At 38.9% G+C, this 12,824-nt stretch overlaps 1 protein-coding gene across 1 annotated transcript in view; it reads right to left on the reverse strand.

The window, feature by feature from the left end:
* The window catches only part of FANCC (FA complementation group C), a 208,014-nt gene that overhangs the window by 187,587 nt on the left and 7,603 nt on the right, over positions 1-12,824 (reverse strand). Inside the window, exon 3 of the mRNA XM_007939843.1 lies at positions 4,544-4,638. Coding sequence (XP_007938034.1) covers positions 4,544-4,638 — 95 coding nt within the window. The remainder of the gene's footprint in view (positions 1-4,543; positions 4,639-12,824) is intronic.

Consider the following 12,824-nt stretch of genomic DNA (forward strand, 5'->3'; position numbering starts at 1 on the left):
GTTCTACAATCGACACCAATGGAAGCAGCAGTCAGAACATCAGACGAGGTATATCACTGGGCGAATCGGCTGCAAAGGACCTCTTTCTAGTGCTGAAGAGCAAAGATGTCTCCTTGAGGACTAAGGTGCACCTGACACAAGCCATGGTATTTTCAATTGCCTCACATGCATGTGAGAACGGGACAATGAATAAGGAAGACTGAAGAAGAGTTGATGCTTTTGAACTGTGGTGTTGGCAAAGAATGCTGAAAGTACCATGGACTGCTAAAAGAACTAACAGGTCTGTCCTGGAGGAAGTACAGCCAGAGTGCTCCTTGGAGGAGAGAATGGCCAGACTTTGTCTCACATACTTTGGTCATGTTGTCAGAAGGATCCATTCCCTGGAGAAGGATGTCATGCTTGGTAAGGTGGAGGGTCGATGAAAGAAGCGAAGGCCCTCAATGATGTGGGTTGACACAGTGGCGGTGGCAATGGGCTCAGGTGTAGCAAGAATCATAGCTCAGGTCCTGACTCAGGACCAGGCAGTGTTTCGTTCTGCCGTGCATAGGGTCAACTGTGAGTCAGAGACGACTCGATGGCACTTAACAACAACAACAACAACAACAACATACTCATATAATGCACTGTTAACTTATAAAACAACAACTATCTTCTGTCTTGCTGCATTTATGGCCAACATTATAAGATTATGTAGGTATTGATTTGTGACAGTGAGATGTAATTACATTTAGAATGCTAAATAACAGTTATTCCTATACCTTTTCATCAGTTAGTAGTTCAGCCTTGCACAGAGCTTAGCACGAGGAGCAAAATCATTTTCCCAATCTCCTATGTCCTCAATCCCTTCCTACTGGCACTTTATTCTCAGAATAAAGCAGTATCAGAACTTTCTCAATTTCAACCAAATAACTAACCCAACTCTATGATCTTGTCTAGCTACCACCTCTTTACCTTCCTCTTGAACTGCCAACTTTCTTGAAAGAGTAATCAAAGTTTATCAATTCTCCTTCCTTATCTCCTAGTCATTCCTCCATGTGTAGCAATCTGGCTACTTACTTCCAGATACACTAAAACCATTTTCACAAAGGTCATTCACCCAGTAGCTAAAATCTAAGTAGTACTTTTCAATCGTTATCCTGCTTTTTTCTATACAGGTGATCACTAGCCACATGTGTCCACTGAGCATTTCAAATGTAACTTGTGCAAATGAGGAAAAAATTTTATATAATTTCAATTAAATTTCAATTTAAAAACTGACCTTTGATTAGTTACTGGAAAACTTTTAAGTTTGTTTAGAACAACTAGAGTAAGTGAATCTACTTTTTTAACTGTAAATTTTATGAAATCTAAACACAGATCAAGAATTTTCAATGAAAACTTAGCATCTGCATTGAGATGTGCTTACTTTATTTCAAAGACTTAGTGTGAAAAAAATATATATAAAATACACCATTCATAATTTTTAGTTGGCTACATGTTGATAGTATTTTGCATATGCTAGGTTATAAAATAGGACCCCTGGTGGCATAGTGCCTAAGGCATTTGACTGTTAACCAGAAGGCTGGCAGTTCAAAACCACCAGCCACTCCTCGGAAGGAAGATTGGGCAATCTACTTCCGTAGTGATACCGCCCCGGAAACCCAAGGAGGGGTTGTTATGAGTTGGGTCCGACTGAACAGCACATAACAATAACAACAACTAGAATATTTACAATGTGGCATGCATTTTATTTCCACTGAACAATGCTGCTTTATAATATTAGGAACGAATGATCTTCTTGAGATGCCGTTGCTTTTCTCCTTCTGTTTCTTTGACTCCTCCGTTTTAATCTTCAGTGGAGATTCTTCTTCCATGCACTCCTCCAATATCAGTGTCTCCCAAACCTCAACACTCTAGGTGCTCTCCCTGGGTATCTTACCCATACACCCACGGCTTCCACTATTTCCATGTGCTGATGTTTCTCAATCCTGTATTTGCAAATATGCTTGCTCTCCCAAGACTGTACATTCAACAGCCTTCAGTACCTCTCCACCCAGAAGTGTCCAAAACTTTGTCTTCTCTCCTCAAACCACTACTTCACTTGGATTTCCTTTGCTAACTGACAACACCAACTTTCTCTAGTCCTCTGAAATACCAGAAGACATCCTTAACTCTTCCTTCCCTTTCTGTACTTAGTCTGCCACTATATACTGTGGTTATTTATCTTAGTAATATCCTGTAAATCAGCCCCTCTTCTCCATTTTCTTCAGTCTCTTGCAATCAGCAACTGATTAAGAGGAGAGTTATCTGGGCAGCCACCCAAGGGTACTAGCTTAACAGGGCACCAGATCAGATTTGTTAAAAATTAATTTGACTAACATATTATCAAAACAAGCTAAAATTGAGTAGTTAACATAAGTTTAAATAACTTATTGAGTTGATTTTGACTCATAGTGACCACACAGTACAGAGGAGAACTGCCCCCTAGGGTTTTCAAAGCTATATACCTTTACAGAAGCACACTGTCATATTTTTCTCCCAGGGAGCAACTGGTGGGTTTGAACCTCCAACCTTCTGGTTAGCAGCCAAGCACTTAACCACTGTGCCATCAGGGCTCTTTAACTCTATACAGATGTTCCCAAACTATGTATGCATCTTGGCACACTGGCATTAACCAAGGTGTGCAGAATCCTGCGTAGAAAATAGTCTTGTATCTTAGAAATTAATTACTGTTTTAATCTTGCTCAAAAAGTTCATCACTATGCTAGGAGGACTCCAGACAACTCACGAAGGATGCATCCCAAGAGAGGCCCTGAGAGGGCCTGAAATAACAGAGACAGAAGAGGGTGTGCCACTGACTGCTATTGTACCACTCAGGTTCCTCCTTGATGAGCCAGACTCTCTTAATTTTTTTTCCTCTCGTGGTGAGTGATCCCATTCCAGCTGGACATTTTATTACAAGAACGAGAAGCAAAAATGAGACCTAAAAACTGAAGTGTCAATACCTGAACTAGAGGCAAAACAACTCCAGACTTTGCAACAAGGTTATGGAGGTAAGGCTGAGGAAACTCAGCCCCTGGATCAATGCCCTGCAGAATCTCTGGAAATCTACTTCTGAAAATCAGCTAACATATCACAACAGGCTCATCCACAACTGATCCTAGGTATAAAATAGGACCAGGCAGCATTTCATTCCCTTGTTGCATGGAATTGCTATGAGTCAGGGGGCCAATTCTACAGCAGCTAACATCAACTGTAAATGGACAGAGTATTAAATAAGGGGAAACCATAAAATAAAAATAAAAGGCTAGAAATCTGAAATAGACTAATAAAGTCATGAATTAAATGAAGAAAGTTAACCTAACCACCTGAAAAATCACTTTATTAAACTGTCTGTGAACGAATTAATGAACTAGTCAATACAACATTGGACAAGTATTCATGAAAATAACAAGTATTCAGCAGAAGCAAAGAATTTTAAAAATCAAAGATTTAATGTTATTGTATGTCTTTCTGTAGCCTTGTTTTCATACATTTTCCTCCCCAATTCTACTTATCAGTTCCTTTCTTCACATTTATTCTTTCTTTACATTTCATTTTCCTTCCAATTAAATTTTACATTCTTTCCTTTTAAATTTCATCTCACCCAGTCCCTTTCACTTCTACTGTACCTTCTATTCTTCTAATCTAACAGAAAAATATAAATACCATCTTTGTCATCTCTGTTACCAATTTTGTCTAAAACAAAGGAATCAAAAAAGCAGTAAATGGAATGATATTACCAGTCATACCAATGGACAAAACCATCTGCATTATGCTGGTTGGGCAATTTCATAATACTAAGCAGCTAATTTGAGCCATATGCATACTAAATGGATTCTGACAGGCATCAGCAAGTCCTCAGTGTTGTTGGAGCAGGACAGTGGGGGGTCATGGAGAAGAACAGTCAACTTCCTGGTGGTAAAGGCAGCCACAACCCAGGCCACAATCCCCCACCTTGCCTCGCCAGTCAAGAGGAAGCAGAAACAGACAAGGGAATATCCAGGCAGCTGTCAGCTCTCTGGATTAGACTAGCAGGTTAACCAATCTGTGGCCAAGTAGCAGCCTGGTGCTAATCTGTGGGCATCTTGACCCAGTGCCACCTGTAGGGTGCAAAATAAAGACTGTTGTTCCCAGGACACTTGTGAATTTTAGTTTTACTACAGAATAGGTCTGAGAGAGACAGAGAAGTACATAGAAATGTAACAAAAAGTTCTTTAAATAGCAAGGGAGAAGCAATTTCCTAAAGGATAGCAATTCATAGAAAGAAATAAAGTACAATCTTTTAATTACTTGAAGTAAATTCTGCAAAACCACTGAACAGTAGGTCTTGTAGACATGGGAAAATTCATCCTAAGGACCAATCAAGCAAAAGAGAAATCTCTTGAATAACTTTAAATCCAGCACTACAGTGAAAGAGCTGTTCAAAGAAGTTTCTAAAACATCATAAAGCTGAACTGTAAAAGTAGCACCTTCTAATAATAAGCCTAATTCAAGCAGAGCAGGGCAAGATTCACACTCTTACCCGTATCCAGGAATTAAATTTCGATTCTCCAGAATTCTGTGGTTCTTTGTTAATCAGACAGCATAAGCACCATATTAGAATTTTTTGGCTTTCATCTGAAAAAAGAAAAACTAAAATGAATAGATTTTATCAAATAGAAAGAAAGAAAAGATAGTATAAAAAAAAATTAAATATTAGGAAAATCTCAACCTATTAAGTTCATAGAACAAACATCTAGGACCATGTGTGAAACTTAACTTTGTGGGATTATTTTCTTCTTGTGGGTTCGGGATCACTTATGCTTAGCTCTTGTGTGGTTAACTCCCTTTCTGTTATAGCAGCAATTTTTAAAGCCAAAAGAGGATGATGGAAAGAACTGTGCTTTTCTCGATATTAGGCTTTTTCACTTTACATTTCAAACCCTTAGTAATTTCAACCTTCTTAAGGCAATCTAACTGCTACAGATGACTAATTGTATTTCTGATTCAAACTTCTAATTGTCTAATTTGCCACAATACTCATTAAAAACAAATTTAACAAAAGGGACAGTTTTTTTTTTTAAAATATATTATGCTTATATCAAATGGTTTGGATAAAATAGAAGCTTTTTACATGCTCCTAATTCCCTAAAATTGAAAACTTTGACAAATATGAGATGAAAATTCTGAACTTTGAAATCTTGTCTTTGGAGGAACCATCACTCAGTGAGCCAGACTCTCTTAATTTTTTTTTTCCTTTTGTGGTGATTGATCCAATTCCAGCTGGACATTTTATAACAAGAATGAGAAGCAAAAATGAGATCTAAAAACTGAAGTGTCAGTACCTGAACTAGAGGCAAAGCAACTCCAGACTCTGCAACAAGGTTATGGAGGTAAGGCTGAGGAAACTCAACCCCTGGATCAATGCCCTGCAGAATCTCTGGAAGCTCTCTACATTGTTATCTTCTATAATCTAAGAAACATGGGATTTCTAAGGGCTCTAGTAACAAAGATATCAGAACAATATATACTACAATAAGCTACCTCTGTATTTTCATCCACAAATCAAAGGATACTGTGTCATTTCAGCCCATTTTCCACCATACACACCCATAGTTTGTGCTTCCCCAAATTTATGAACAGTCTTTTGAGTGTCACAGAGGGTTTTAAGCCCTAGACTACTAACCAAAAGGTTGGAGGTTCAAATCCATCCACAGGAACCTAGGAAGAATGGCCTGGCAGTCTATTTCCAAAAGATCACAACCAATTGAAAGTACAGTCCTACTCTGACACGTGAACTCAACATGAGTTATAATCACCTCCAAATTGATGTAAGTGGTATACTGAACAAACAGGTTTTATTGGGTTACTCTGAGGGACATTCATCCTCCTCCCCCCACCGCCACTAGATTTTATGAAGGAGCTCTGGCGGTGCAGAGCCTAAGGCATTTGACTGCTAACCAGAAGGCTGGTGGTTCAAACCCACCAGCCACTCCTTGGAAGGAAGGCTGGGCAATCTACTTCTGTAGTGATACTGCCTCGGAAACCCAAGGAGAGGTCATTAAGAGTCATATCTGACTCAATGGCAGTGATTTTGGTTTTGGATTTTGTAGATTTTATAAGCTCAAATATATCATTGGCTTGGCTAAGATCAGTTTATTTCAAGAGTCTTATAATTTTACCTCTGAAGATCCTGGGGTTCTTCAGGTTTAATCAGTGCAAGTGATTACAGTGAGACTGCTGTACTTTCTATGTATAAATTCTAATTATTTTCACATTGAAAATGTGACAGATGCATTCAATGATATGCTTATGTAAGCACCGACAGTGCTAAAAAGACTGCAATTTGAACATGAGCATTTCCAAAATTCAGACAAAAACCAAAACAAACCAAACTCACTGCTGTGGAATCGGATCTGACTCACAGCGACCTCTCCTTGGTTTCCAAGGCAGCATCACTATGGAAGTAGATTGCCCAACCTTCTCTCTGAGGAGTGGCTGGTGGGTTTGAACTGCCAGCCTTCTGGTTAGCAGTCAAGTGCCCCACGATGCTCCTAAAATTCAGACACTCATCACAAAAAAAAAAAGAGAGAAGTAAGTTGATCCAATAGTGGACTAGGTAGATATCCTACCCAGACCTTCTACAACAAAGACCTGAGAAACCAAGTGAAATGGATATGGATAACAATCCTCAAAATCAGAACTTCAAAGGAAAGAATAAACAAGTAGATAAAATATTGATTAGAAGAAGAGCCTGAATGAAAACAGTGAACCAGCAGGAATATGGAGTGATGAACTGCTAAATGGCCCAGCACAGTGCAACGATTTTAAATTACTGCAAAGAGCATTTTTTAAAAAGTTTTATTGTGATTTGAGTGAAAGTTTACAGAGCAAATTCATCTTCCATAGAGCAGTTCACATACTTTGTCTCATGACATTGACTTCAATCTCCCATAATGCAACAGCTCCTCTCTCACTTCCTCCCCATAGTCACCTCTTCCCTGTGTCCTTCCCTCCTGTGCACTCCTGCCCCCCCCCACCAGCTGTCTCCCTGTACATACACTGCCCTTCTATTCTCCCACTACTGATCTCTCCAAGGAATGTATCTACCTCATGTAAATGTTCAGCTCATATACCAGTCTTATGTTTGACTAGAAGCCACAGGAGTGGGTTCAGTTCCAGACCTGAAGGGCAGCTAGGGGCCATAGTTTCAGGGCTTCCATCAGACCAGCAAATTTGGTCCCTTTTTCTTCCTTCTTCTTTTTTTTTTTTTTTTATGATTTTGAGTTTTGTTCTACATTATTCTCCCACTCTATCCAGCATCTCCCACATAGATCCCCCTCCAAGTAGTAGCCGAGCACCATCTAGTTCTTCTGGTTTCATAGCGTACAGGCTGAGGATCGCATACTGTACCAGTACCTTGGACTAATTGTTCCCATATGTCTTTGGTTTTCTTCATTATTCTTTGCTCTGGGTGAGGAGAGACCTATCATTGCATCTATATGGCCACTTGCAAGCTTTTAAGATCCTAGTCGCTACTCGCCAAAGTAGGATGTGAAACAATGTTTTTGCGGTATGTTATAACCATTGAGGTTGATGTCCCCTGTGACCATGGTCCTGAGCCCACAGGTCCAACTATTTACTCCCTCTGGGTAGCTGGCTGTGGCCAAGAAGTGACTACAAACTTGTCCCTTGTCAGCTTTACTATACACCTGGGAATTCTTACAGAACATACAAATACACTTGTAAAACATTGTCTGCCAACCCTATACATGGTCATGGGCACAATCCCCCTTGCATAGTCATACCTAATCGTTCAGCCTGTCCACCCATCTATCCACCTGTATATCGATGTTGGCCATCACTGACAACACAGCACTGTATGTACAAAAGGCTTCATCTTTGTTGTCTGTACCTCCCATGCACTTTGCAAAGAACATTCTTTCTGATAGGTGTAGGAACCAGAAAACTAACTTTGCTCATGCAGGACTACATTGAAATCAGCATCAGTGACTGGCAATGAGAGAGGTGTGATCTCCTCCTTTACCTCACACAACCTCCCAAATCCTTATCTACCTGGTGGCTGGTCAAACCACCACCACCACCATTGCTAGTACTGTGCTGCTTTTTATTTATTTTTCCTTTTTTCTTAGTTTTTCTCTCATACACATCTCCCCACCCCCAACCCACTTTTCTTTGATCTTGTGGCATGGGTATCATGCCCTTCACCCTCTACAGTCAGCAGCACCTGCCCTCGCCACTCAGCAGTCAGCAATGCATGCTCCTGCGGAGTGAGCACTGCATTCCTGCCCTGGCCATGCTTGGCAGCTAGAGATTACATCACTAAAGTGATTTTTTTTTTTCTTTTCCTTTCCTCTTACTTCTTCCCATTTCATCCCCCTTGCTTTTTCCTTTCCTTTTTTATTTCCCCACTCCTTCCCTTTTCTTTCAATCCCATGGCAGGTGCCCTGCCCTGAAGGCTTCAGGGTAAGTAGTGCCTGCTCCCACCCCTCTACAGTTGGTGATGCTCCCTCTTACAGAGTGCTACATTCCCACCAGAGGCGTATTCAGCAGCTAGCACTTCTCCAGTACTATGCAGCTTTCTTTTTCTTTTGTTCTTCTTTGTTAGTTGTTCCTCTTCCCATTCTGTCTTTTTTTTCTTTTTTTCTTCCTCCCCCTCAATGTTTTTTCCCCCACATCAGTCAGGAGCCAGTGACCCTACCCAGCCACACTAACTGCATCTTACACTCCACCCACTTGGCAAGTGCCATCACCCACTCCAGCACCACTGGATTGATGACAGACTGTGACCAACACCCACCCCACCTGTCATCAGCTGCTCTACATGATTAGCAATCACAAAGTTGTGCTCACACTCCCACTCTCTATCAAATCAACCCAGAGACAGGTGATGGGTGCACCAGTGTTGCCAAACTAGCAACTAAAGGAGCATGCTAATCCCATTGCCCAATATATAAAAACAAACTGAAATATGAGGGTGAAGCAAATCAACATACATAGAATTAACAGATTAATTCAATAATACCATAATGTCATGAGACAATGGACAACTTCAAATTTCACACATATACATCCACAAAAGAACTAGGACAAGATGAGTCAAGCAAGTGACCAAAATACAAGACTGGAAAATGTCCTGGAGGAAGGAATGGTATTGGAACTACCTGATAAGGAATTCAAAATAATTACACTTAGGGCTTTTCAACAGATCAAGAAAGGGATGCAGGAAAACAAAGACACCACCAAGAAAACCATTAAAAATAAAGAAAAATACAGACAAACTTCTAGAAGAATTCACGAAAACACCACCAGATCAAATGGACAAAGTAAATGGAAAATTATAAACCACACAAAAACAGGAAATAGAAATCCAGAAGACTAATACTAAAATTACAGAAATACATAAAACACTGGGAGGGCAAAGGAGTAGAAATCAATCAATGGAAGACAGAAATAGTGAAACTGAACACAAATCTCTTAGTACTAATCTCTTAGAGGATTGAAGAGAAAAAATATAAAGAAAGCCTAAGAAATATGTGTGCATTGTAAAGAGGATTAATGATGTGAGCTAGGAATTCTAGAGCAAGAAGGGACCCAGCCCCCCAATAAAAACGCCAAGAAAATTGACAAATATTTGTTGGAAGAAAATTTTCTCTAGTATCATGAAAGTCAAGATATGCATTCAAGAAGCTCATTAAAGCTCAAATAGGATACTAACTCACTGCCATCAAGTCAGATCCAACTCATACCTACCCCTCCTTGGGTTTCCGAGGCAGTATCGCTATGGAAGTAGATTCCCCAATCTTCCTTCCAAGGAATGGCTGGTGGATTTGAACTGCCAGCCTTCTGGTTAGCAGTCAAATGCCTTAGGCACTACACCAGACTCCAGAAAAAAAAAGAAAAAAATCACCAAGATATAATCAAACTTTCCAAAATCAAAAAGAACAAAAGAATCCTGGAAGCAGCTCAGGAAAAAATGAAAAGCCAACTAAAAAGGACAAACAATAAGACTAAGTTCTGATTTCCTGGCAGAAACCATACAAGCAAGAAATCAATGAGATGGCATATATAAACCCTGAAAAGAAAAAGAAAATGTCACCACAAACCATATATCCAGCAAAATTTTCCCTCAAATATGATGGTGAAATTAGGACATTACCAGATAAGCAGAAATTGGGGGTAATTTATAAAAATCAGACCAACTTTACAAGAGATGCTAAAGGAAGTCCCTCAGCCAGAGAATCAACAACAGCAAACAATAAACTAAAATTAAGACATGTGACAATATCACCTGTAAATTAACCCAGATATAAAAGAATCAAAAATAAAATAAACTTACAAGAGTGAAAAATACAGAACCAGAGACATCAACTTGTAAAGGATAACAATTAAAAAGCAGAAAGAGGGAGAAAATGGTATAGTTACAGAGTTTCCAAACAGAGAGGAAGTCAAGATCCTATCAAGATAGAACAGACTGTTTTAAATGCAGGAAGATAACAGTCAATTACAGGGTAACCTCAAAAAAAATTAAAACTTCTCACCAAAATAAAAAAGAAGTTAATCATAAAGTCCACTAACTACTAAAATAGCAGCAATGAAGGGAATGATGACAAAATCTATAAACAAAATTACCTCACCACAGAAAAACATATGGAAAAAGAAACCATCAGCACCACACAAACAAATAACAGCAAAATGACAGCAATAAATTCATACCTATCAATAATTACACTGAATTTAAATGGATTAAATGTACTAGAAAACAGATAGAGAGTGGCAGAATGGATAGGAAAATATGATCTTTCAATTAAGAAGAAGACCTTAAAAACAAAATAAAAAATGAGATAAAAAATCAAACAGTACAAAAATATATCAAGCAATGGCAATCAAAAAAGAGCAGTATTACAATATTAATTTCTGATAAAATATGCTTTAAAGCAAAAATTAGCAAAAGAGACAAGGAAGGACATTATACAATGACTAAAAGGTCAATTCAACAAGACATAATTACAAAATATCTATGCACTCAATGGAAGGGCCCCAAAATACAAAAATCAAACTTTAACAGAACTGAAAAGAGAAACTGACAACTCCACAACAATAGCAGGAGATGTTAATAAACCACTTTCAATGAAAGACAGAACAACTAGAAAGAAACTTAACAATACAGAAAAGATCTAAACAACACAATCAACCAACTAGACCTCACAGATGTGTACAGAACACTCCACCTAACGATAGCACAATTCACATTCTTTTCTAGAGCACATGAATCATTCTCCAGAATAGACCATATGTTCAGCCACAAAGCAAGATTCAGTGAATCTAAAAACTTCAAAATACTACAAAATATCTGTGGTGGTTATGTTTGTGTGTCAACTTGGCTGGGCCTGGTTGAGCAGCTAGTGGTAGTTATTCCCCACGAGTAGACTGGGTAATCAGCTCTATGGTGGGATCTACCACAAGCAGCCGAGTAGCTTTCTTAGGGAATGTGGTCTGCTTCCTGTATATAAGCAGAAGCCTTTAGGAATGGTCTATAGCCTACGGCATGCATGTAGCTGTGCTGTTGTTCAGCAGCCTGCCGACCTTGGGACTTAAAATGGACTTAAATTAATGGTTTGCTGTGTGGTTTGGTAACATAGGGACTGTGCCTTTTTATTTGTCAACCTTGGCCTTGTTAGCCTCAGCAGCCAGCGGCTGCCTGAGTGAAGAGATGCCGCCAGCTTCAATGGGCCGGGAGCAAGAGACAAAGCTGAAGCCCAAGGTTGAAGGGCTTTCACCCAGCCCCTAGAGCCTGGGACTTTGAACTTGGACTTAAAGCCTCCAAACTGTAAGAGAATAAAACTCCTATTTGTTAAGGCCATCCCATTTGTGGTATATTCTTGTCAGAGCAGCACTAGGTAACCAGAAAAGTATCTTCTCAGATCACAATGCTATAAAATTAGAAATCAACAACAAGAAGATCAAGGAAAAAAATCAAACACAAAGAAATTGAATACCACCCTACTTAAAAACTGAAGGGTGACAGAAGAAATAAAAAATTATATAAAAAACTTTCAATCAAATGAAAGTGAAAACACAACATAACAAAATCTCTCAGACACAGCAAAAGCAGTGCTCAGAGGACAATTTAGAGCAATTAACACACACATCAAAAAAAAAGAACCAAAATCAATACCTTACCTCTCCAACCATTAGAAAAAGAACAGCTAAAAAAGCCTATAAACACCAGAAGAAAGAGAAAAATAAAGATTCAAGCAGAAATGAATGAAAGAGAAAAACAGTAGAAAGAATCAACAAGCCAGATGTTGAAAGGATTAATAAAATTGGCAAACCACTGGCAAATTTAACAAAGGAAAAGAAGATACAGATAACATGAACAAGAAATGAAATTAGTGATGTGACAACGGAACATAATGAAATAAAAAAGATATCAGAATACTATGAATAATTGTATTCCAATAAATTTAAAAACCTAGAAGAAATGGACAAATTTCTAGAAAAACATTACCTACCCAAACTAACACAATCTGACATAGACTATCTGAACAGGCAGATCACAAAATGTCCTAACAATAAAAAGTCCTGGTCTAGATGGTTTCACTGGCAAACTCTATCAAACATTCAGAGAAGACCTAATTAAGTTCTACTCAAAGTATTACTTTTTTTTTTTTTAAGTGCCGTCGAGTTGTTTCCAACTCATAGTGACCCCATGCACAGCAGAACAAAACACTGCCCGATCCCATGCCAGCCCCACAATCCCTGCTATACTTGAGCCCATCATCACAGCCACCGTGTCAATC

The sequence above is a fragment of the Orycteropus afer genome, unplaced genomic scaffold (genome assembly GCF_000298275.1).
Source record: "Orycteropus afer afer isolate SDZICR_OR568_19922 unplaced genomic scaffold, OryAfe1.0 scaffold00005, whole genome shotgun sequence".
Taxonomy (NCBI): Eukaryota; Metazoa; Chordata; class Mammalia; order Tubulidentata; family Orycteropodidae; genus Orycteropus; species Orycteropus afer.